The following is a 26,270-nucleotide window of genomic DNA, read 5'->3' on the forward strand; positions in this document are numbered from 1 at the left end:
TGTCAAGCAAAATATTTTTAATTAGTAGGCTGATCATAAATAAATCCACATAAAAGATTTAACAGAATTACAAAGAGCTTCGTGTTTCTTCTGTGGACTCAATTCATAATATGCATTAGTCAACCTCATTCCTTAACTGTGACAAAGAGCTGTCATCCAGCAATGCAGCACGGTTTAGCAATTCGTGTTCTTAGTTACATTTTACATTTTCTTTACAAATGTAACACTTATGTACATTATATATTTTTTTTCTATAGCTCATGTTCTGAAACTCTAGTCCTTTCCAGGGAAAACGCTGAATTCACTTCATGAATATGAATCATTCCTGTAAAATAATCCATACGAACAAGTGACGCAGAACCACTGCCCTTTGGCATCTCTCGTTGGAGCTCACTTCAGAAATGTTCTGTTAATTGTAAGAAGACGACTGTCTCTAGAGTATGCCGCGTCACCGCACAGCCCGAGTCTGCTGGCTTGCAGAAGAGCTGCACCGCTGCACTCCTGGAAACAGGCAGAGACCAACTCGGGAGCGCAGGGTGGATCAGCACTGTCTGGAGGACTCAGGCCCTCTCCCCTTCATCTCTGGTCCGAGCCTCAGACAGAGCGATGTGCATCCTGTCTTCCAGCACCTCGCGTCAGTCTCCTGTGCTTCTCCATGGGTCGTGCTTTCGTTCTCTAGCTGTGGGGCGTTCACCCTGCCACGCTCTGGTGGACTTCATTTACAAATCTGCTGCTGGATGTGGATCAGAAACTCATAGTAAGAGAGCGCAGCCTCTGTGCGGTCTTCAATCAAGTGCTGAAAAAATTCTGTTTTGGCAGGGCTCTCATCTCTGAAAGGCAGAAAACAGCATTTACCTAAGCACACGTGTTATTCCAAAGGATGCATGTACACTGTAGAAATGACGACGATGTGGAACACACAAGAGGTTAATCCAGCCACATCTGCACCACCCCAAAGTCCTGAAATTTGAGAAGCATAGGAAAGACGATGCCATCATAAAGGTACAGAAGACTTACTTAACTATGTGAAGGACGGGACTTAGTGGGCGGCTGTCTCTAAGCCATGTTATAAAGGATCTAGTTCTCTCCGATGAAAGCGTGTCTAGCTCTGGAAGATGCGTCTGGTAAAAGAAATACAATTAGAAAACACAAATACACACTAACGTTGAACATGCTCTTCCCTCTTCAGGCGGCAGTTTCCTTTAGTAAACACAACAGAACGGCTGTAACAACACAGCACTTAACCATATGCACATGTATACACAGAGGTTTCCATGCATGCATTCACAATGTACAGTTTTTTGGAGGAAAATAATCTGGTGCGTCATAAAGCGTGTGATCTCCAATCTTTGCCATTTGGTAAATAGATGGGGCAGAATTGGAACTGAGGCTTCCAGGCAGCCAATCACAAGCCTGCATTCTGCCCCTAGCCCCAACAGGAGTAACCACAGGAAGGAAATTTTAGGTGTAGGAGAAAAAAGGTGTGTTTGCTGGTAAGTCTATTGATGCTATTTTACCTGCCTCCTGGAATATTCCAGACAATCAGTAAAGCAACAACTGGTGTGCACTGGGACCTTCAGCACCCTGCTTCTCCAAAGGGCAATGTGTAAATAAAGAGGGCTATCACTAAACTCCAAATTCACCTTAAAATTACACATAACTTACTTGAAAAATCACATTCTGAGAATTCCATTTGATTATTTTTTTTTCTTTTAAAAGATTTACTTATTTTGGAGGGGGGGCTGGAGAGATGGCTCAGTGGTTAAGAGCACTCCCACCTTTTCCAGATGACCCAGGTTCAATTCCCAGCACTCACATGGCAGCTTACAACTGTCTGGAACTCCACTCTCATGTGATCAAACACCCTCTTCTGGTCTCCATGGGCACCAAGCAGACATGCCCATGGTTCAGACATACACATGGGCAAAACACTCACACATAAATAACTAATTAAGCTGGGCGATGGTGGTGCACGCCTTTAATCCCAGCACTCTGGAGGCAGAGGTAGGCGGATCTCTGTGAGTTCGAGACCAGCCTGGTCTACAAGAGCTAGTTCCAGGACAGGCTCCAAAGCCACAGAGAAACCCTGTCTCAAAAAACCAAAAAAAAAAAAAAAAAAAAAAAAAAAAACCCCAAAAAACTAATTAAAAAAGAAAAGTCCCCTCCTTGGACCTGACTGGAAAAAGAAAAGGTTTATTTATTTTATGTATATAGGTGTTTTGCCTGCATGCCATGTTCACAGAGGCCAGAAGTGGGCGTTATAAATGGTTGTGAGCCACCATGTGGGTGTTGGGAATCAAACCTGGATCTCTAGAGGAACAGTGAATGCCTAGTTTTGACCTTATTTTCTAGTGTCTCTTACAAACAACCCTTTAGTCTCACAGGAGGAGGGGCTCCTTAGAAATCCTTTAAACAACAACACTTCAGCAGCTTCCTGAGGGTGGACAGCAGGTGCTGAGGTGCACTGCCACACTGACCACGGGCCGAGCTGCGGGCACTGCTCTTCTCTCCGGGAGTGCTCCCCTCCCCTTAGTGCTCACACTTACAGTCCTGTTAAAGCCCCTTCTTCCAAACTCCCAAGTCTGCTTCACACTGACTGATGCTGACATTCTTGTGTGTGGCAAAAAATGAGAATCGCAGCTGTGCTAAGCAGAGCCCTGAGACAAAGTCCTCAGGCTGCACATCCAGCAACATGTGCTCCCACCGCTGCTGACAGTGAGATGCACAGCACACACCTATAATCCTAGCACCCGGGAACAGAAGACTGTCAACTGGGGCAGGCTGGTCTAGACTGAGGTCCAAGTTAGCCATAACTATATAAGGAAACCCAGTATGAAAAAAGGGAGCGGTGAGAGAAGAAAAGGCAAACATTACACAAAGTTTATGCTAAAATGAAAGAAATGTATATGTATATGATAAAAATACTGTAAAAAACCATTGACATAAAGTTACTGCCTCCAGGCCTAACACATGCTATGATCATTCTATCTCCATCACTGAGGAGAGATAACCGTGGTCTGAAGTCACAGAAACAAGAAAGGTGGAACAATACCATGGCAAGTTAGGTCTATGCTAAATGCTAATACCAATGAGTCTGTTAGCATTTCCTCAGGGGAGGAAGGGTACCCACGCCCTCTCCTGCCTCCCAGCTGTAGGTAACAAAGAAAATGAGAGGCAGGTAACTGGAGGGTTCCATGAGTAAGCTCTCCTAAGACTATCATCCATGAGGTGGAAAGTCAGCCGTGTTTGAGCCACCCACACTTCTGTGTGTAATCCCTCACCCATGTTCCTATAAGGAGGTCCAATAAATTCACTTGTTCACCAAATTGGTTTGGATAAAACTGATAATTTTGTCTGTCATCAGTGTCATATCCAGAGTTTACTTTTCCTCAAGAAACTGACCAAAATCCATACAACAAAAATCCACTGACCATTTTTTGTGGTATTGCTGCAAAATCAGGGCACCCAAGCACATTCTCTATAAAGTTAGTGTCACAGCCTTTGCCGATCCAAACGTAAAAAACCTAAAAAACAAAGGGGGTGGGGAGTAATAGAATATTAAATCTCTGATAAAAAAATCCATCACAACCAATTCTCTCAGTTATCATACATAAAAGAGGTAATTTACACTGTCTCAAACACAAAAGCTAACAAACATAAAAGGGTATATAAAATTAGAACATTGTGAACTGAGTTCTGAGAACCAAAAGCACTTCTATCTTCCCTGCTTACATTTCAAGGCTTCACTTGAGAGGTATTTATCTGGGGGCTGAAGAGATGCTCAGTGGTCAAGAGATGTGCCAGCATTGCAGACAACCCAGGTCTGGTGCCCAGCAACACCAGGGGGCTCACAGGCATCCATACTCCAGCTCCAGGCGGAGTCAACGCTCTCTTCTGACCTCAGACACCAGGCATGTGGTGCATGTGCAAATGTGTAGGCAAAATACACATACACATAAAATGAAAATTTTAAAACTTTAAATTATTTTTCTATGTGTAGTAGTATTTTGCCTATGAGCATGTATGCATGCCTCTTGTGTGGGTTGTCCCCAGAGGCCAGAAGTGGATGTCAGAGCTCCTGGATCTGGAGTGACAGATGGGTTGGGAGCTGCCGTGTGGCTGCTGGGAACCAATCCAGGGTCTTTAACCAGTGAGCCACCATCTTCCCAGACCCTTCATTTATTTCCCTAATAGGAATGTACTCCATTAATAAGACTATCTGGCTCCTAATTACTCTTTCTACTTCAACTTGTGAGCTCTGTGGCAGTTTACACTATTGGTCACCCCTTCCACCACCCCTGAGCAGTGAGTGACTTCTCTAACCTCCAACCGTCAGAATTTCTGGCAATGGACAGAAGCGGAACCACAGGGGAAATTCTTGAGGTCCATTTGAATTTTATGATTCTGATGATAAAGTTTCTGATGGTAGAATTTCTATTCTGAATACATATAACTCCATAATTTACTATTAACTATATTAATCGATGTCCAAATATAGAGTCTAAAGTAAACTGGGCTCCCGGGCCAGTCAGGGACTCCTCGTGCCCCTGTGTGCCGGGCAGTACCAGGGCTAGTCTGTGTGTGCACTCTGCAGTCACAGCATAGCTTTGTCAGTAGCGGTGCTTACTGAGCCACAGTCCATGAGGAAAGCTCCCTCTCTGGTCAGCTTCTCTGCAGACAGCTTCTGAAGCGGGGGCTGAGGTACTACCCTGTCATTAACATGGATGGCACCCTGAAAAGAAAAGGCAGAATTCAGTGAGTCATCTGGCATGTCACTGCTGTCAGCAGCCTGGAGGAGTCAGACCACCTCTGTAAAACACTCATCTACGACACATTTTAGAGAATGAAAATACATTGACTATGTGCCACAGTTTTACAGTAGAATGAAGGTGTTCAAATCTAAAAAGTAAAAATGTGAAAATATACACTTATATAAAATATAAATGTTTCATTTCCTTCCCTTCTCAGGTCAGTGTGTATCAAGACTACGACAGCTGACTGCCGTGTTGTACATTCCCCCTAACAACATGGTACTATGTATGGAACGAACACTATCCCAAAGAATACAGCTTCAACATGAAGAAAAATAGAGAGACTATGCAGCTGTGCATCACTGTTATTATTGGAAAACAGACGGGGTTTACTATGTAACTAATACTGCACCTGTCATATCATAAACAGCCAATCGCTACAAATACAAATGGAGATCACTCTGTAACTTAGCTTTGAATTAAACATTAAAACCAACCCCAGGACAAATTACTTCTCACAAGAAACTATTTTTAAACACTCTACCCACTGGCTGATAGCATCTGAAAGTCTTATCGTGAACCTAGATCCCTAAAAGTCATTATTTGAATGTTTACCACCATGGGGAAGAAGAGAATGAAAAACTACTGAAAAATACCTATCATTTAGGCAGAACATCAAGACAATGCATACCTCATCTGTCAACCTGTCTATCCTGTATAAGTTGGGATGAATCATTTTCATTAGATGAACAAGCGGCTGGGACTTCATCTGGCACATGGCATACACACGATCATCCAGGCGAGTGCTTGTACCTGTTCTAAATGCTTTCTGCAAGGAAAAAGACACATGGAGGAAGTAAACAGAAAACTGACTGCCGGGATTCAAGACTCAGCCAATATTTATTTAATAGGTAAGGAAGCAGATCAGTTTTTCTAACTACCCTGTGCTGGTAAGGAAACTCTGCTAGGGCAGTGTGAAGTGAACTAAGACGGCACAAAGACAACACCTTTAACAGGACAAACAATGGAGGCGCCCAGTAAGTGGTAGACCTTAGCTCAGCGCCTCTTCCAGAGGGTGGGCTCTGACTAGTTCATAATTCAAATCAAGGGAGAAGAACTTAGGCTTTGATAACGGTCATGGCGCATCTGCACACCTCCGTATTCCACTCATTCCCCCGTTTTTCAAAAGTCTTATAACAACAAAGTATATAATTCTCTAGCTAACTATTAAAAACATCAGTTTAACTTCTTCATTCACCTGAGAGCTTGTAAGAGACTGTTCAGCTATGAAATATAGAGAACTACCTGTTTGAGAAGCGCCAGAACATAGAGGGGGAGCAGCTTGAGCGAGCTTGGTGCTGTCAGGGTGGAGCGTGGCACACTTGACACCGCCGAGCTGTAGGCAGACAGGGGGTCCACCACAGCATTTACCAGGGCATCCCTGGCATCCGACAAGCTTGATGACACCGAGCGATCCACAGCTGCAAAGCGAGAGAGTACTCAGCCACAGATCCCAGTAAGTAAGTACTCTCTTCTCTCAGATCTCCCCCCCGCCACACACACACATCCTGGAGGAGGAGTGGTATGGGCCAATGACACAATCCTTGAGTCTTTAGTTCATAATGTCAAACGAAGTGTGGAAAGGAAAAGGAGGTCTTTCTGTAAGTGCTATTATAACTGTGCTCCAAGTTAGTAATGATAGCTGATTTCTCCAGTGTATGTGGAAAACAGCAAGGCTCACTGCATGTCTATGTTTATTCATAAAGAGACACATTAAAATAACCCCTCAGGAATGTATTAATTACTGACGGCTTATTTAAGCTTAGAGTAAAACACATTTTTCTGAATGCAGTCCTGCGTCAGTTATGCATCAAACGTAGACATGTCACCACAACCACAATAAATATCCACGCCAGTTTCATTACCCCAGAATTATTCCCTGTGGGGCTCCTCTGCAGTAAGGTTCTCTCTCTGCCCCCATCCTGGCCATCTAGTCTCCATCATATGAATGTGTCCGCTTTACTAAATGTCACATGGACACCTTGTGTCACTTAGTACAACACCTTTGAGAGCCACACTTGCTTAGCTGTCTGGCAGCTCTTTCCTGAGTCACACTCAACTGGGTGGACATGTGACAGCTTACATATTAGTCGAAGGAGATCCTGGTTTTTACAAAACACAACCCCTCCTAGTAGATTTTAAATCAGAAATTATTTTTAAAATATAAGAACAGCCTAATTCATTCTATAATAAATGAAAATGCATTAAAATGCTTTTTTAATTAATTGATGGATTTCTGAAGTTAAAAAAAAAAGAAGAAAAAAAAAGCCCCAGTTTTGTTTTAAGGTCAGAAAAGCGTATTTCACCTGCTCTTTCATGTTACTCACCCATGTTAGCCAGAAGGCAGATGGCAGCTTGCACGTCCACGCCTGCATACACATCTGCGAGTGAGCTCACCACTGGCAAGCACAGAGTATGCACTCTAATTCTCCGTTCACCTAATAAAATGGAACATGCCATTAAAGCACACTAGGCTAGGAAAGAAAGCAAACAGATTCCAATTTCACACAAGTTACTGTTTTGTTAGATTAAATCATCAATAACATTCTGAAACAGAAAAGGCTTTATAATTAATGTTTTGAGTGTCTTATTTTTATTATTTCTGGTGCTTGGGATTAAACCCGGGTTCTCATAAATGCTAGGTAAGCACTATAGTGCTGAGCTACCCCCACCCCGTCTAGTTAGCATGTTTCAAATACAATATTCTCCAGAGACTGGACTGATGTTCAGAGGACAAGGACACTTGCAATTCCTTCAGAGGACAGAGGTTCAGTTCCCAGCACCCGTATGGCAGCTCACAACTGTCTGTGACTCCAGTCATAGGAAATCAATTCTTTCTCTGGCCTCCACAGGCTGCACATACATACATACAGACAGACAGACAAGATATTCACACACATAAAATAAATACATTTTAAGAAAAATCTCCAACCCTGTAAGCTATGAACGTGTATCTTACATATAGTTGAATGCTAGTTTCCAGCTTGTTTGATTTTTTTTCAAAGATTTTATTTGTAATTACAGTACATGTACATCTGTACATGTAAGTGTGCATGTGCCCACGGTGTCCAGAAAAGGGTGTTGGGTCTCGGGAGCTAGAGAAACAGGCAGTTGTGATCTGCCCTATGTGGATGCTGCGAACGGAACCCAACCTATGGAAGCAGCAAGTGCTTTAACTGCTGTGCCATCTCTCCAGAGTTTTCTAGTTTACCTTCATTATTATTCTAGTTATACTCCATTGATTAAAATATGAAAACCGTGGACTGTCAAGGCAGAAATGAAGGCCTTCCTCTCGGCCGTTCTCTATTTTCTGGGCAGCAGTGCAAAGACAATAGAAGGTCACCGTGCCTGCCAGAAACACATGATGCTAAACATGAATTTTCCACAAATTAAGGAAACCACACGGTCCATGAAATGGCTCAGCAGGTAAAGGCACTTGCTATCAAGCATGATGACCTATGTTTGACCTCTGGGCCCTACCTGTGAAAGAGAGAACTGATTCTATAAGTTGTCTTCTGGCCTAAACACGCACACTGTGGCATGTCTGCCTATCAGTGTACACACAGAGTAAATGAATAAATGCAATAAAGTATTTTCAAGTGTGTTATTTGGGGCTGGAAGATGGTTCAGTGGTTAAATGTGATTACAGTTTGAGTCCCAGCAGCCATATACTGACTCCTAACCACTAGTAACTCTTAGGTCCAGGAGATTCAACACCCTCTTTTGGCCCCATGAGTTCCTGTTTGCATGTGGTGCACATAAACTCACACATGCACACACACATAAATAGTAATAAATCCACTTTAAGGTGTATTATTTAAAAATTCAAATGTGAGTTAAAATGAGAAAGAAACAGAACATATATATGTAGTCAGTTAGTACAAATGCCATTACCGTCACTGCATATCTTTCTTTTTCTCCTCTTTACTAAAAGCGAGGTAGAAGAAGGCTACAGGCACTTCAGTTCCGACAACATACCTTTGCTTGATGTGTATAGCAGGGCTGTCTGGAAGCACACTAAGGAAGTGTCTGTCAGACTCTCTTCAATTGACAGCTGCACTGCAAACCCAGCATCGGGATTGATGTTGGCAAGAGAGAGCAAGTCAGTGGACCGGACGAAGAAGTTGCCATGGAAAGTGTGCATTGACAGACCTGGGGAAGAGAGAGCTGGCATAAAGACAATGGCAGCATCTTCACCATCAGATAAAGCCGCGGCTCAGTGAGTAGCACCCCTGCGTAACTACAGAGTGAGGCTGGACTCTAGGAAGAGGTTCTAACTAAACAGTGCAGGTTCTATAGAGGGAACCTAGGTCCTATTTATACTACATTTATATCTAACCTTGCTATCATATTCTACATGCAGATCCAGCTCAGACATAAATATAATATGCAAAATTAAGAAACAGAGGGTTCCTTACCTTGGATTTAAGATGAGAGTCCGCCCCCCAAACACTCACATAACCAAAGGAAGTCACCAACTAAATGGCTGTTACAGGAGAGACCTTCCCTGTTCTCACTGTTACTCTCGAATAACTTCTAATGTGTGCTTTCCTCCTGCTTTCTTATATAAACAAAGATTTTGCTTTTATTCACTTATTCTAGTTATTTAATGAAACTGGTCTATGATCACTCAATAACTATTTCAAACAGGGTTTGGCTGGATCTAACAGGAAGTTCTCTGCGATGAACAGTCACCCCACGGGTCTGGGAGCGCTTACAGCCTAACGCAGCAGTGTAATGGAACACACACTTTTCACAAGTCCATACCTTTAGTGCATCTTATTCTCATAACAGCTTCGAATCCAATTTTCCTAGTGAGGTACCGTTTGAGGTCTTTTTGTAACTTCTCGGCTTGTGAAGGGTTGTGAGTAGAGTGGAAAGATGGATAGTAGAATATGCACCCTGCAGAGTACTTGGACATGCACGCTTTAGAGAGAAAGACATCAAGTATTAGCTAAACAAGTCACCATAAACTACTGTCTAACAAGTACACACATTCCACGTTATGAAGAAACCATTCTGGGAAAGCCCAACATGGACAGGAATCAGACAGACTGAGATCTGAAACACAAAACACAACAGGCACTGAAGTTTACTGTTTAGCAGAATAGTGAAGGGATCTATGCTACAAAGCAGAATAGTAAGAGCATTTCTTTCGGTATCAGGCTGTAAAGTTCACTGGTAAATGTCATACACACTATCTATATAACCCACGCGCCTTCCTCCCCCAGGACTAAGGATGCTTACTGAAGGGCACAGCTTTAATTATATGTTAGAAATCTTTAAGTAGGTAACACAACGACATCTTCTTACCTAAAGAAGCAAGGTCAGAATACTGTGAACTTAGAAGGAACAGATCCACTGCAGTTTGCTGTCCTGAGCAATCTAAAGCAAGTTTCTTATAAAAATCAGTTGCTGGGCCAAGATGGTGCACCACCTAAGTCAACAGATCACAAGGTAAGAGCCTTTGGTTATACACATAGTAATGTCTCTTATAACAAGATACATTTATTTTATTTATAAATGTATAAATATTTATTTTATTCCATTATCAACCAACCAACAGAGTATGGGTCCAGATTTCCAACAGTAAAAAAGCCTAGTGTTTACAACAAGGCACCATGGCTCAGACCATTGAGGTAGGAGAACTGAGTCTTCAAAGCCAGCCCGGGCTATCAAGTGAGAACCCCTCACCTTCACCCCTAGTGGGGGAAAAGCACTATATGGCACACTGGTTTAGATTTTTATATAAGATGAGTGATTCAATGCTCATAATACACACGCATAAGGTTTTCATTATGTATCTATCTGCTGGCTCCAGAGTGAGTGCTCCAGGATCTTATGGTATCCTGTTGCTAACAGGATAAGGAAGGCTTAATGAGTTGCCCCAGCTACTGGACAGTTAACCGAGTACTTTGACATATACGCACTCATACATACTTTAGAGTTCTGGGGATCTCAGAATCATGATGAAAAAGGCCAGAGCAAAAACATGTCTATGTGAGTGAAGACAGATTAAATTAGTTTGTGCGTGTTAACTAAGCATTAGTGCCCGGATAGTAGGACCACTGAAGGCTTACATTTTTTTTTCTACTAAATTTTAGACAATGATTGGTATTCCCTATGTAATCTAAAAGTTTATTCATAAGCATGTTAAATTATAATAGCTTGATTAAGTTTTTCATTTATGTAATAGAAATGACAATGGGGACTAAAAACCAAGCCATAACTTTATCATTAAATAGCCATTCAACCTTTGGCAAGACACTACTTTGTTCATCTGTAAATAAAAGATAAGGTGTGTTTCTAAACATTAAAAAATCTCTTTATCTAGTTGAGTGCATTTATCTGTGTGAGTGCACGCATGCCACCCTGAGCTGCAGAACTGCTGGAACTACAGATGTGTGCCACCACATCAACGTTTGGATTGGTGAGCAGGCACGTACGGCCAGTGCTCTTACCACTGTGCCATCTCTTCAGGCCAAATTTTATGTTCTGCTAACTAAATAATAAAAAGAATACATTAACCCCCCAAATAAAGGCAATCTGGCTTAAATTCTTTTTGGTTTTATTATTGATGACGAAGCAAAGAGGAGGAAATGGATAATTTCAGTCCTTGGGAGGAAGAAAACACCAGTGGTTAAGTTACAAACACTTGACATGTAATACCTTGGTACTTGACCTCTGATTTGGATCCTCTCTGGACTGCAGAAGTCCTGCCCCCAGGGAAGGTAACTGTGTCTGAAATACAGATACTCGGCCACCCGTGGGGGACATTAGCTTGAAGGCAGCCTGAAGCGCAGGTCCGAGGGCACTGTGTGTTTCTCTGGTATTGAGGAACATATTTGGTAATGCGTTCAACAAGTCTTTTATAAGCTGAGGGAAGATTAAAGGTTGAATTACTGAGAAGGCAAGGTGGTTTCCTTCTCTAAAACATTCCAGAATAAAGTAAGGCAACTCCATCTCTGGGGACTGTGCAGGAAGGACTTGGCAGATGCTCCCTATGGAGTCTGACAGCAATAGACCACTAAACAAATGTTAAGAAGGGAAACAGCTAACGTAACAAGAGTCTTGATACTTTGAGAAAACAAATTATTCTCACCTCTTTACTTTCATACAGATTCACAAGCAAACTATCTGGTGTGGGCAGAAAAACATCTACAGGGAAAAAAAACACTTCATGAGAACAGTCGAGAGGACATTATAAAGTAGCATGTTTTGGTTCTACAAGGACACTTGCTATGTGTATTGTAATTCTGCTTTAGTAAACACACATACTCCATACATATACATCCAACACACACACAAACTTAAAATCAAGCATTTCAAAGAAAACAGCTATTTTAAACAAATGTCAATGTACACCAAGTCATGCTCACAGCACGTGACAAGATAGAACTTAAAGTTCCAAACCCACAGTTACACTGATGCTTACCATCTATATCAGATACAATCATCATCTGAGGCTGGGATAATCCTTCTTGTAAGTTGTAGAAATGAATAGTGCTGTCAAAAGTCATGAATCCTATTCTTGTCCGTGAGTCTCCAGGAAGCCTAGTGACAAAAATGGCAACTTGAAATTCAAAGTGCTCAGTCACACTGTTTACAAAATAATGAAATAGGCTAAGCCTAAGGATACAACACATAACTTTTTACAGGAGTCAGGAAAGGTATCTGAACCAGTACACAGGGAACAGAGCAGCTGTTAAGAGTCTAGACACGCGTGAGACCATTTGGCATGTGTTTCTCGGTGCCTGTTTAATGTCACTTAACCTAGTACATGCTACTGTCATCTAGAGTCCTTATGTGCTAGCTCAGCTAGTCAGAGGGAGAGTTCTTTCAAAATATCAAAGCATTTATTATTTTATGAATTAAGATATTTATGTTATTAAATCATAACAAGGAGTAGAATCCTTATATTATATAAAATTAGGCAAACATTGCCAAATCTAACAAAACTTAGTAAAAAAAAAACAAAATAAAACAAATCCATAAATTGTTCAAGAGTAATTCAAATGTACGCACACACTTATATACCCACATATGAATAAAAATATTCTTACTTGTCTAAGTTTTCTAATAACGACTGGCATAAAACTGACAAATACCCAGCCTCCACTGCGTTATGAGATACATCTAAAACAAACAAGTAGACAGCAGGCTGCGGAGGACGAAGCTGCAAGAAACAAAGACATCATTTAGTTAGTGGACACACTTCCTTTTTCCTATCACTATGATTACTCTCTTTTTTTAAAAAATATTTATTTATTATGGATACAATATTCTGTTTGCATATATGCCTGCAGGATAAAAGATGACACCAGACCTCATTACAGATGGTTGTGAGCCACCACGTGGTTTCTGGGAATCGAACTTGAGTCCTTTGGAAGGGCACGCAATGCTCTTAACCACTGAGCCATCTCTCCAGCCCCCTTCACTGATTCTCTTATCACACACACACACACACACACACACACACACACACACACACACACACACACACAATAGAACTGCAGTTCTAGCGAATGAAAATGACATGCCCTTTTTTAGTTTATTTTTCTTGTAAAGCTCCCTAGAAATTAGACTGAAAGGCAGCTGTAATGGCTAAGTATGCTGAGTGTTTTATGGAAAGAATGCTGACTAGCATATCTTCTAAAGGAATAGCTACTAGCTTATTAGAGAATGCTAACCTGTCTAAATATTTATGTATACTTTCTTTATTTTCAGTTTTAAAATCTATGTATTTTTACTTTATGTGCTTGAGTATTCGGCCTGCATCTAAGCACACCACCTGCATGCAGTGCTCTCAAAGGCCCCAAGAGAGCACAGATCTCCTGGAAATGTAGTTACAGACAGCTGTGAGCTCCATGTGGGTGCTGAGAGCCAAACCCTGCTCCTTTGTAAGAATAGCCAGTGGTCTTAAACACTGACCCATCTCTCCAACCCCAAGGATTTTAGTTTTTAAATTTTTACTTTTTGTTTTGTTGAGGATTAAGCCCAGGGCCTTGCACATCCTAGATAGACACTAACACTGAGGAGAAAAAGACGGCTCAGTGGTTACAAGTGTGGACTAGTCTTGCAGAGGACCCCAGTTCAGTTCCCAGGGCCATGTCAAGTGGCTCACAGATGTCTGTAATTCCAGCCTCAGGGGATCCAACTACTTCTTCTGGCCTCAAATGCTGTCATACAACCAACACCACATAGATACTGAACTAAAAATTAAAATTAAAGTCTGAGAATTGGCATTAGTATCAGCTACTACATCATCCGATAGTGGCTGGATCCCAGAACATAGGGGAAGTGTCCAGAAGGGGCCTGTGATGGTGCAGGGCACAGACGTTCACTGAAGTCCATCTGCTAGAGAAGCATAGTGGCACTCACAAGAGTAAAACGATGTGGTTCTCAGATGAGAAGATTGTGTGTCTATAAACGGTGTGAGTGGTGTGGGGGGGGTGGGTGTGTAGGGCAGATCTGTGTTGCTCTTTCGCTCTTCGCTTGAGTGATGGAGACAATATCTGGGACTGAACCTGGTCAATAAGCTCCAATGATTTTCCTCTCTCCAACTCCTTCCCCTCATCACCAAGAGCTTGCATGATTATGCCCAGCTTTTTACGTGGGTACTGGACTCTGAATTCAGGTCTCCATGTTTGTGCAGTGACCACTCTGACCCCCTGAGCTATCTCTCCAGCCCCTGGATTAGGATTTAATACATTCCAGGACAGGAAGGGGCAAGAGGATGAGAAATGGGTGTATAGATGGATAATATACTTATGCTGTAACTGAGTTACAGAAAGGAATGAAAAGGGCATATGGAATCTTTTTCCTTCCTTTATGTTCAGTCTCTAGGGCTGGAAGACTGAGCCCAGTATCTCACAAATGTGAGGCAAGAATTCTAACACTGAGCAGCAGTCTCAGTCCATAAAGGGTTTCTTAAAAATACGCCAACCAAAGGTCATGAACTCACATGAGAAAGTTGAAGCCTATTTGTGCTGCCACTTAGCTTAAGATGCCTAAGGACTACGGAGCTAAGAAGAACACGACAAATTCTAAAGGTGAGAACTACACAGTGGTGAGGTGGAAACTGGCCGTGAACACTGCAGGTTAGTCGACTTAGGCTAAGTCAATCATCAAAATCACAAAAATAAAGAGCCAGCACAATCCACAGAGCATTGGATGCTCCTGGCTGTCTCCCTTGACTTGCTGCAGCACTTGCCAGCAATCAAAAGTAAAAACAGCCGGGTGGTGGTGGCGCACGCCTTTAATCCCAGCACTCGGGAGGCAGAGGCAGGTGGATCTCTGTGAGTTCGAGGCCAGCCTGGTCTACAAGAGGTAGTTTCAGGACCGGAACCAAAAAGCTACGGAGAAACCCTGTCTCGAAAAATCAAAAACAAAAAAAAACAAAAAAAAACAAAAAAAAAACAAAACAAAAAACAAAAGTAAAAACAGCAGAGGGGAAAAAGGTTAGTACTATTTTTAATAAAAATGAGAAAACAAAAGAGTGTTATGTAACCAAAAACCCATTTTTATAAGTAGAAAAGAAGATTTAGAATCACTATAAAGAACAGATGGAATTGTATGACTGAATTTGAAAAAGAAAAACTGAACAAGTCATTCATTCATCTTGCTCTGTACTGGGGGAGCCACTGAAGATGGCGATAATGTTCACACGATTCTATTTGTTATATACAAACTTTCATATTAATATTTTAAAAATATAGACTTCAAAATTTAGATGTTCTTAAAAGAACTGACTCATTTAATTGTGTTCCATAACCAGTTTGGACACTGAAGAGTTACCATGTAGTCCGAGGAAGCGATGAACTCCACAGTTGAATTCTGAACTTCTGGCCGTTTGTGAGGCTCTCCATAAGACCGAGTGAGGGGGTTGTACAGAAACTCTTCGGGAACTAGACAAAAGTAAGAAGCAAAGAGCATTTAGCATCAACTCACTGGGAGGCACACACCTTCATCACCAATACTTAGGATGTGTACTGAAAAAGGAAAGCCTTTAAACTTTTAAGCTTTTTAAAAAATGTATTTTCTGAGAAAAACAGGACATGGGCCACCTTTTTCCTTAGATTCATGTCCTATTTATTACATCACATGATATATAAAAAAAAAAAACAGACAAGCACAACTGGGAAGCAGCGTTAGAAGAGGACCTCAAAAATGGGTATAAAGGACAAGAAGACACATGCCTGTGTCTACAAAAGTCAGCCTGAATTCACCGAACCAAACGCACAAACTGTTGGTACATGTGAACACATGTACCCCCCAGTGGCTTTTTAAAGTGACATTTCATTTTGTTTTGTTTTACTTTGCCCCGTCTCTCTCTTTATTGTCAAGTATCTCTCCAGAGAGCAGAATGAAGGCTCCCTTGCCTGTGTTCTCTCCATTACATGTCTTGAAAGCAATGAGGAGAAAAAACTACAGAGAAAGGTGTCACAGGACACCGACACTCACCGTCATTAACTCTATAGCACAGGTTGCATTTCCACCTGCGCTGATCAATGAAGGACACGAAGGGGTTGATGTACGTCCGACACGATCGGCACCTCACAATGGTGTTTGATGTTATCACTGGCAATTGCTGGGAAAGAAAGTAAAGACGTTGTAGCAGCACAAAGACCACAGTGAAAACCAGGACACAAACACGCCTGTTCCATGTACAAGATACTATGTGTGCTAGTAAACCTAGTGACATGCATGCTCAGCAAGATGAGCAACCATCACTTTCCACAAACGCAAGCCATACTGGTATAAAAACAGTCAGGAGCTGACCAAATAGCCTGGTTAGCCAAGAAAACAATGTTGGGACCTGTCAGCTGGCCTCAAGAACTAGCAGCAACGGAGCAGCACACAGGATGAAAGAGGGTCCTGCTGTCTGCTGAGTGTCTGCCCCTGGTAGCAGGCAGGGGAGGCTGCTACATGGCTGACAGCCGTCCCACAGTAGACAAAAACCGAAGTCAGTGACACAGAAAACATACCTCTATGCTTAGTTTGGAAAAGAACTTTATAGTTAGTCAATTTAGAAAATACAGAACACATTAAAATATCACACACTATTCTATGTCCCTGAATTCAGCCATTATTATTTTATATGCTTCATTTGGAATTTTTAAAAAAATCAACACCTAACTTTTGTATTTAAAAGTCTACACTACTATCTTATCGTAGTGATAGCTCCACACCACTTGTGAGGGAAAAAAATGAAAAATAAACTGAAAATGAGAAAATGAAATTTACTCATAATTCTAGAATCCAGAGGACATAACTATTAGTACTTAGCATACATATTTCTAGAAGATATCCTATATGGAAACTGTACTTAAAGAAAAACTCTCAGCAGCTGGGCACAGTGACACACAAAAGGCAGGGTAAGGTGGAGCTCTGTGAGTTTGAGGCCAGCTTGTTTTACATAGTGAGCTCCAGAACTGCCAGAACTAAATAGTGAGACCCTGTCTTGAAAAAACAAAAAAACAAAAAGAAAAAAAGAAAAAAAAAATCTCAGCTATGCATAGAAGAATTGAACTGTTTTGGTTTAATGACAAAGGCTGCAGTAGTGTTTAAATTACATTGTATTTACTGAATGAATAAACTCCCAGGACTGGTTATGCATTATAATTACTTCAATTTCTAGTCACTGATATTTCCATCCATCCTAGCCGGCAAGTAAGCGTCCCATTAGAGAGAGAGAGACAGACAGAGAGAAATGTAGCTTAAGTATAAATGTCTCTGTCTAAATGTTTTTCTAAACCTTAAAATTTTAATTTTATTTTCTTGGCCAACCAGGCTATTTTGTCAGCTACTGCTAACATTATCTACACAAAATGTCAAAAGGTGTGGAAGACTCTAGCAGGTGCCTATTAACCCAAATGTACTGTAACACAACTGCTTTCCTTCAGCAGATCTGACGTTCTTAGGCTTCCCCACGGTCACAAGGTTATTTAGTGTCAATCAGATAACTCCCCTCTTTATCTGGACATAACTGTTTAAAAACGACTCTTAAACTTTACACATTGTCTATGGTGGCTGCAACTTCCAGCTACAACTAAAGGGCAAAGTGAGGCCCAGACTTTCTTGCCTCACAGAACTGGCTGATCACATGTCAGGCAGGCAGCACACAGCTGTGGTTCACATCTGCCCGGCTGGGAGGAGATGGAGGCTGTGGCCACTGCACACCAGCGCCCGCACAGAGCAGGTGCGAGACCTGCTGACCTGAATCTTACAGAAACTGTAATTGTTAAAGGAAATGTATTACATTTTATTTATTTTGTATGGGCCACAATGTGTGGGGGTGTGCTTGCCACGGCCTGAATGTGGAGGTCAGAGGACAACTTGTGGGGGTCGGCTCTATCCTTTCCCCACGTGGATCCTGGGGATCAATCACCAGCCCAGAAATGATTATTTCCAACTCTAACAAAAGAAGACAAACATTCTCAGAAAACAAAGAAGTCTGGATACCTTGGACATGTACCAGAACCTAAGTATTTAAAATGTACTTTACCGTCAGGTCTCTGAAGGGATGTAACAACAATCCTAAGGGAAGCTTAGCTTTATTCAGTAAAGCCTGTGTCTGTGGGATATTTGTCAAGGTACATCGAAATGAACTGAAAAGACACAAACATGCAGTATGTTAGCTATGGGGCATCTGCACCTGGAAGGGCTGAGAAGCACTCTGCAGGTTACCACAGCTATGCGCAGGAGGAAGACCACTCAAGCAGGCATGAATGTAACAGAAGTCAAAAGCCCTAAATTGAGCCCACATTTCCACAGTTGAGAAGCACAACACATTCTAAATAAACACGAGCACTGTAGAGCAAGGCAGCAGCTACAGCAGACGCGCTGTCCTGAACGCCGTGTCCCTGCTAACACACTCCTAACACAAGACTGTTCCAGTCACGGCTTCGCCTCGGGCCTAAGCCCACACACGAGGGCCAGCATCTACCTGAACTCCAGGGTACATTCCCACTGTGCTGGACATCTGGACAGGCAGGGCTGCTTCCGCAGGCCTGGTGCACTGCAGTACAGAATCGCAGAGCGTTTTCACTCTCCCGAATCACAGCTTTCTGAATAGAACGTAAGTCTATGATGCCACAGAGCTCAGGAAACTTGTGCTGTGGACTGCCTTACTCACATCTGGAAGGCATCCAGGAAATGTTTACTGACTCAAGGATGGGCCCTCTGTGTAGGTCCTAGTACCACAGGCTCCAGCGTCTCCACTCTGAAAATAGGAGACTGAAAAGGCTCCATCCAAAATGTTTCAAGTAAAGACAGGATGCTCAGGAGGTTTCAGATGCTGGAGTATTTCAGATTTGCCAATCAAAAATGTCTGACCAAAGAAGTCGATGAAAACATTCCAAAAGCTGGGAGCATTTTAGAGAAAGACTATTCCGCCTGAATTCCTAACTGATGACAACACTGTTGCTTAGAAGAGAATGTCTCAGCGCCTTAGAGCCACGCCCACCTAGAATCACATTAAAAGACCTGGATCTGTCCTAATCTAAAGACAGTACTAATTATTCTTTTTACTTTTGAAGGGTGCTACTTTAAAAAACCATAACCAAACAAAAACCATATACACAATTCCCCTGACTACAAGAGTCCTTTAGTAGTCCAGAACTTTAAGTGGAAATCATCCTAATTCAGCATTCCAAGAGTTCGGACCACAGACATACACGACTGCAGCCAGCCAAGCTCTCACACACATGCACACACTACATTTAACTCCTAGAAAATGCGTAGCTATTCACTAATGCAAGGCCATAATCAACCCAAGAACAGCTTGGCATAGAGACAGGTAGCAGCTGTCAGCCTATACTCCTTGGTGCTTTTATGAAAACCATCTTAGCACTGCCTTTGCAAGGAAAGTCTGAAGAAGGAAATTTTCAAAGATGACCTTACTTAAAGAGTCAGGGGTTCTGGGTCGATGGCTCAGCAACAAGAGTGCTTGCTATGCAAGCAAAGGAACTGAGTTCAAATCTCCAGTAGCCATGTGAAAGAGCAGGAGTGGCCAGGTGTGCCCACTGTGGGGAGCAGAGACTGTCTCAAAGGAATACAGCACAGTGACAGAGCAGGACACCTGACGTCTTCCTCTGGCACGTGCCGCCACAACCCCAACACAAATACAGTGTGCCACACACTCCCAGATCCCACACACAGACCCCACACACTCTCACACACAGTCAAACTGAGGGAAGCTTACATCTACTTCTATCCAAACCAAAACAGAAAGTCCACATGAAGAAAATCACAGGACCGACACCACATTGCCTATTTCTGGAGTCTGGAGTCAGGCATTGTTTTCAAAGTTCTCTGATTGCAAACACCAGGGGAAAGAGCACTTACTCTGGGCTGCAGTTTAACTTGCTGAGCTCTGCACTCAGGTTAGGTACAGGAGCCCAAACAGGAGTCGCAGGCAAGATATTCTTCTCCTGGGTGAGGTTCACAGGCCTGAGGCTTTCTGGCTGTGGAGAACTCTGTAGACTCAGTCCTCCTAGACCAGAGGACAGCTGGTTCACGCCCGGATAATGCTGAGAGAGAAAGTCAAAGCAAAAGGAAAATTATACAACAAACATGAAGACAAGTTTCTGAATGCTAGATTTTAATGCGAAGAAAACTCAAGATGGCAAGAGAATTTACATCTGTTCACTGTCATATCTTAACAGTCAATTTAAAGCATAAGTAAGCATTTATAGCAAAACCAATTTTATTCATAATGTCAAGCTGTTCAACATGAAATAATATAGTTTGCATTGGACAGGGATGAGAAATGTAGAAGCATTTTCAAGTTCTATTACTTAGCATGTTTCAGCGTGAGCCTGTGCCTTAGAATGAACATGTATCCAGAGTTCTGCTCCACTTTACACTTGTAGTATTACTAGGAGTTCAGAGCTTTCTCATTTTTCTTTTGTTTTGTCTGTTTTGAGACAGGGTTTCACTACACAGATCTGGTTGTCCTGTAGACCAGGCTGGCCTCAATGTCACAGAGATCCGCCTGTCTCTGACTCCTGAGTGCTAGGATTAAAGGCGTGAGCCACTCACTATGCACTTCATAGCTTTATCTTAGGCCAAAATAATTAATATTGTCATAATTTAAAACTACTCAATCTTTGAATTAAGTAAATCAAAAATTAACAAAAACAATACCTACATTTACACTTCTTTTGTTTTAAGGTCATTTGCATAAGCAGTTAGTTCTTTATGGACTTTCCCTCAAAATACTCTATTTATACAACCACAAAAAATATTCAGCCAAGGAGATAAAAAGCAATCCTTAAAGCTGAAGAAATAAGTTCTACTACCATGAAAAATACTATTTTTCTAATCTTACTGCCTCTTGGGGTACGTATCAAAAAACAAAAATTACGACAAGACAAATCTTTAATTTTAGTATGTGATTCATACAGAAACGACTTTTCTGTATTTTCACTTTTGTAAACTTAAATTTCTTTTTGTGAATGAATGGTTTGTTTGCATATACGTCTGTGCACCACTTGTGTGCCTGGTGCTGTCAGAGGCCAGGAGAGGGCACCAGATCCCCTGGCCGGGAGTTGCTTGTCACAATGGAAGTGCTGGGAATTGAACCCAGGTCTTCTGTAGGAACAGCCAGTGCCTTTAATTCCTGAGCTGTCTCTCCAGCACTAACAAAACAAGCCTTATATTTAATAATTGTACACTTGCAACAAAAAGTTGATGCTATTTTTTGACATTATTTAAATATATTAAGCATAGTCTGAACTCTCCATCTGTAAGCTACAAATAATAGATTCTTTCAACTGTGGACCAAAGATTGTATTCTTTTGATATGAAAACTTTACAAAAAAGTATATTCAAGGATTCTCACTTCACTCTTCACCTGTAGTCAATATTTTAAATTAGTTTTCCACTTAATTCTTTTGCTACTATTTATATTATAATCTAGGATGTACACACCACTCTAACCACAGGCTTTTTAGCAAGGAAAGAACAAAAGAAAAAAAAAGGATCTATAGTTTGTCTACATACAGTAGACATCTGGAGTAGAAAGTACACAGACATCACCAAATGCTAAAACCTATTAGGTGAAAACTTCTACCGTATTCACTGAGGCAAGGATTTCAGTCAGATCCAGAGCTCATGGATGTGTCTAGTCTCACTAGCCAGCTCGCTCTGGGGATGTCAGGGCAGTGGATGCTGGGATTCAAACTCCAGTCCTTGCCTGGCAAGTGTCTTATGACTGAGCCATCTCTCCAGCCCCCATGTTTTCTTTCTAAGCTAAGTACAAAAGGAAATGCTTTTGTCATTTTGCTCATTGCCCTATGTTCTATTTTCTTCTCAATAAATAAAAACAAGAACTACTTCCCATTCTAAAGACAGCTAAACTGAAAGGTTCTGAGAGACAGCCCAAGAAAGTCATCAGATGATCCTGAGCTACCACACTGCTGGTCTGAATGAAAAATTCCACTAGACACTCATGAATTTGAAACATTGGTTCCCAGTTGGTGGCATCATTTGGGGGATTTATGGAACTTTTAGGCCATGAAGACTCACTGTAGAAGTATGTTCCTGAGAGCTGCTTTAAAAATATATCACACCACCCCACTCTCACTTTGTTCCTTCAGTTTCCCGTGTCCCACGTCATGAAATGAGATCAGTCAGCTTCCTGCTCTGGCTACCTCATGACATGTATTCCTCACTATGACTCCCCCCTGCGGACATAAGCCAAAATAAACTCTTCCCTAAGTCACTCTGAGTCACAGCATTTTATCACAACAAGAGAAAAATAACTAACACAGCTACTGAGATCACCAACTAGAAAGCACTTCTGTTCATATCAGAGTCTTCAAGTAAAGAACAGAGTCTACAATAAATATTAAGTTACATTCTCTTATTTTCTGATGTGAATGGCACCTTAGTGATATAAAATTTTTAAAAAGTTAATATTAGGGGCTGCAGAAGTAGCTCACTAGTTAAGAGCACTGACTCTTCAAAAGGACCCAAGTTCACTTTCCAGGTTCCATGTTGGAAAGCTCACAACCGCCTATAACACCAGTGCCAAGGGGCCCAATACCCTCTGTGGATATCCACACGTGGCAGATATACAGAAATAAATTTTAAATTACCATTTAATTTCCTGATTATAAAAAATACCTGTACAAAACTACAACACACCTAAAGATACAATAAAGAAAACCCAAGTTATAGCTAGTTTTTTTCCATCTAGCCTCTACCTCTGTAAAGCTCTGATCATCAAAGATGTGCTCCAATTGGTATTTTACAATTTTTATCAATTTATCAAACATGACTGGAAACACACCTGAGGATATCCAGAGTATGCCGGGCCACTGGGATGTCCGCCAGCGGCTGGTGGTGGTGCTGCATTCTGATAAGCAGGCTGAAGAGTGGGGTAGCCATAGCCAAAAGGCTTTGCTACCTTTGTGGGGTGAGGAGCAGTGGGAGTAGGAGCTGCAGACAGAGCCTGGGCGAGGGTGGGGTTAGGTTCTGGGCCACGATCAGGAACAGGACTGCTTGCTGAAGAAGAATGCATATCTAGCAAAAAAAAAAAAAAAAAAAAAATGAAATGTTCACAACCCCAAATCAGGATGGTAAGCAATAACCCTTGGCACTGTTTTCTTTCCAAAATGTTTTACGTGACAAATTCAAAACACATAGACAAATCATCCAACTGTAACATCTATCAATATTCTGTCAATCTTACTTTATGTATTGCTTTGTCCTATGGATAATTTCAATAATAAATTCTTCAGCTAGCACTCCTAATAATACCACACACAGTTAACACAGTAGTGTATATTTTTGTTTTTTAATTCTCTCAGCAGAACTGGGGCTAAGGAGCAGAAAACAAAGCAAGACAATTCAGATTATAAATTACATAAATTACTCTCTTTTCTAAATTGCCCTTTATCTGACTGCTAATGTAAGATGCCCAGGAGAGGAGTTACACATTTCCTACAATCACCCAGAAACCGGCATTATTTGCATAGATAAATTGTAAGTAGAGTGTGAATGGTGTCTAGATTTCCAGAACAACATCTGGCATCATTAAGTGCCTAAGAAAATTTAGTGACTGGATGTCCTTTATTTAAAGGTGTGAGCCACCAACACCCAACAAGGAACCAGTTTTTAAAAGAAGAAAAAATTAGAATACTGTTCCCTATTAATTTTTTTTAAGAAAAAAAAAGAGAAAAACAAAACAATAGATTTCTTCAGGGGTTGTCACAGGATGGTTTTAAAGCTGAAAAATGTCCCACTTTTTCCGATAAAAATGCAGTCTGCTTTTGATACTTGCTCACAGCCACCTTTAGAGTGACTGGTGGCCAGCAGCTTAACGTTGACACAGTTACCTGGGTAGCTGCCTCCTTCCAGGGCGTCGTAGCTGTTGGGCGAGGGTGAAGCACTGCTTGTGGGAGAGGAGCTGTCAGCACCTGAAGGAAAAGCAAACAGCTGCTGAGTCCAAACAGACGCTGTTGGGCAGGGCATCATAGCTACTGTTGGCATGTGAATAAAGATGGCTCTGCTGAACTAGAATTCCCAACTCTTGTAAAAACTAAAATGACTGATGTTTGAAAACACACACACACACATACACACGCACATAGACACGCACGCGCGCGGTATCCAATGGCTCAGCAGGTAAAGGCACTTGCCATGATAGGCTGAACAAATGACCACCCAAGTTTGAGCCCAAGAAAGAGAAAACCAACTCTGGACAGTTGTTCCCTGGACTCCACAAACTGGCCATGGCAGGCACATGCTCACCCTGACAAATACATAAATGTAATAAAAATTATTTTAAAAGAGTAACAAATAATGGTGGAGAGAATCTGCAGCTGATGAGTGGAGTAAAATTCAGTTAGACATATATTAGCTTTAGGACTAAACAAATTCTAAAGATAATCAAATATAAATTTAGGACTAGCAGATATTTTAACAGAACCACACTTGAAATATTACACCTATCAATCTCAAGGTATCAAACACACTCTATTAGTACTAGGAAGTTTAAGATAATTAAGATGACTTTTAGCACAGCAGAGCTGTTACATATATTCATAAAAGACCCTGGGGTTCAAGAGATGGTTCAGCAGTTTAGACATCTTCTCCAGAGGACCTCGGTTCGATTCCCAGCACCCACATGGCAGCTCCTAACTAGCTATAACTCCAGTTCCAGAGGATCTGATGTTCTCTTCTGACCTCTATGAGCACACATCTTGTATATATATATATATTCAGGAAAAACACTCACACATATAAAAAGCTAAAAAAATAAAAGAAGAAGACTTTATGGCTTGGGTTTCTTCCACATAACATGAAAGTATTTTTGTGCCTCCATGATCCTTGTGCAGAATACAGATCAAACAATACCCACCATACTGGATAAGGGAATATAAATGGAAGCCATGCTAGTAAACACAGATAATCAGACAATGAGCACTTACTGTTTGTGACCATTCAAACCGGTTAGATTAAGAAAGGCTGAGTGGTGCTAGGACACATGGGAAAATAGAACATAAGATACAGTTCTTTCATTCATTCACTCAACAAATACTTCATTGAGAATCTCAGACAAGAACAAGAGCGTAGACACTGATACATAGTATAGAAAATGGATATGGCCCCTCTCTTGAGACCAAAGTGACAAAACTCTCTGGTACAGATACGACCAGGATTTTAGCTTTTTGTTTCCTTCCTTTTTGAAAATAAAGTTCTTATCTTAACTTTTTATATAGTATGTATCATATATTGAGCACATCCTGTCCAGTAGCTCCCTTTGTTCAGACAATTTTACTTTCACTTTCATGCCATTTATATGTGCATGAGTTTATACATCTATGGAGGAGTCAGAGATGAGAGGAAACAAATTTGGTCTTTCTAGGACTGGTTTACGTCCTAGAATAATCACTTGATATGATTATCTCAATTACACTCATTTTTCCCTACAAACAAACACTCTTAATGGCTGAAAACAAAAGCCTCCATTGTATATAAAAATCACTTTTTATTTATCTCCTCTTCTGTTGTTGGACACCCAGGCTGACAGAGTTTAAACTATGTTTCAGTTGATTTTTAACTATGATGTAAAAAGAACAGGCATGCTAGCTATCCTTCACTGAATCCCTTCAGATAATCTTAAGAATTAACTATACAAATAATACAAACTAAGGATATAATCAACAGTTATGTGTATAGGGTTGGTTTATTCACAGCAAAGAATATGATTTCAAAACAGAAAACTGCAAGTGCAGAGTATGTCGTTTACCTGCTAGATAATGTTGGGTCAGTTAGCACCTCCAGCAAGCACATGGCTAGCTAGATGGCTCAGTAGGTAAAGGCACTTGCCGCCAAGCCTGACTTGTTGGAAGAATAGCTGTATTTGCTAACAGCGCCCATCTTAAGGTGATTAAATAGAAAGCTATGTATACACATGCCATGTCTCTTAATGAGGAATGGAAACGA

The 26,270-nt window shown here is 41.3% G+C and overlaps 1 protein-coding gene across 3 annotated transcripts in view; it reads right to left on the reverse strand.

Annotated features, from left to right (window-relative positions):
• The window catches only part of Sec24b (SEC24 homolog B, COPII coat complex component), a 65,161-nt gene continuing 38,891 nt past the window's right edge, over positions 1 to 26,270 (reverse strand). For all 3 annotated transcript variants that reach the window (XM_057792972.1, XM_057792974.1, XM_057792973.1), the window contains 20 exons: positions 24,158 to 24,238; positions 23,110 to 23,342; positions 20,160 to 20,344; positions 18,319 to 18,421; positions 16,275 to 16,401; positions 15,609 to 15,718; positions 12,875 to 12,987; positions 12,247 to 12,365; positions 11,914 to 11,969; positions 11,481 to 11,687; positions 10,125 to 10,248; positions 9,579 to 9,737; positions 8,790 to 8,963; positions 7,139 to 7,249; positions 6,057 to 6,232; positions 5,443 to 5,580; positions 4,628 to 4,732; positions 3,432 to 3,524; positions 1,018 to 1,121; positions 1 to 830 (listed from right to left, as the gene is read on the reverse strand). In XM_057792972.1, the coding sequence (XP_057648955.1) occupies positions 716 to 830; positions 1,018 to 1,121; positions 3,432 to 3,524; positions 4,628 to 4,732; positions 5,443 to 5,580; positions 6,057 to 6,232; positions 7,139 to 7,249; positions 8,790 to 8,963; positions 9,579 to 9,737; positions 10,125 to 10,248; positions 11,481 to 11,687; positions 11,914 to 11,969; positions 12,247 to 12,365; positions 12,875 to 12,987; positions 15,609 to 15,718; positions 16,275 to 16,401; positions 18,319 to 18,421; positions 20,160 to 20,344; positions 23,110 to 23,342; positions 24,158 to 24,238 (2,633 nt within the window). In that variant the 3' untranslated portion in view covers positions 1 to 715. The remainder of the gene's footprint in view (positions 831 to 1,017; positions 1,122 to 3,431; positions 3,525 to 4,627; positions 4,733 to 5,442; positions 5,581 to 6,056; positions 6,233 to 7,138; positions 7,250 to 8,789; positions 8,964 to 9,578; positions 9,738 to 10,124; positions 10,249 to 11,480; positions 11,688 to 11,913; positions 11,970 to 12,246; positions 12,366 to 12,874; positions 12,988 to 15,608; positions 15,719 to 16,274; positions 16,402 to 18,318; positions 18,422 to 20,159; positions 20,345 to 23,109; positions 23,343 to 24,157; positions 24,239 to 26,270) is intronic.

The sequence above is a fragment of the Chionomys nivalis genome, chromosome 18 (genome assembly GCF_950005125.1).
Source record: "Chionomys nivalis chromosome 18, mChiNiv1.1, whole genome shotgun sequence".
NCBI classification, from domain to species: Eukaryota; Metazoa; Chordata; class Mammalia; order Rodentia; family Cricetidae; genus Chionomys; species Chionomys nivalis.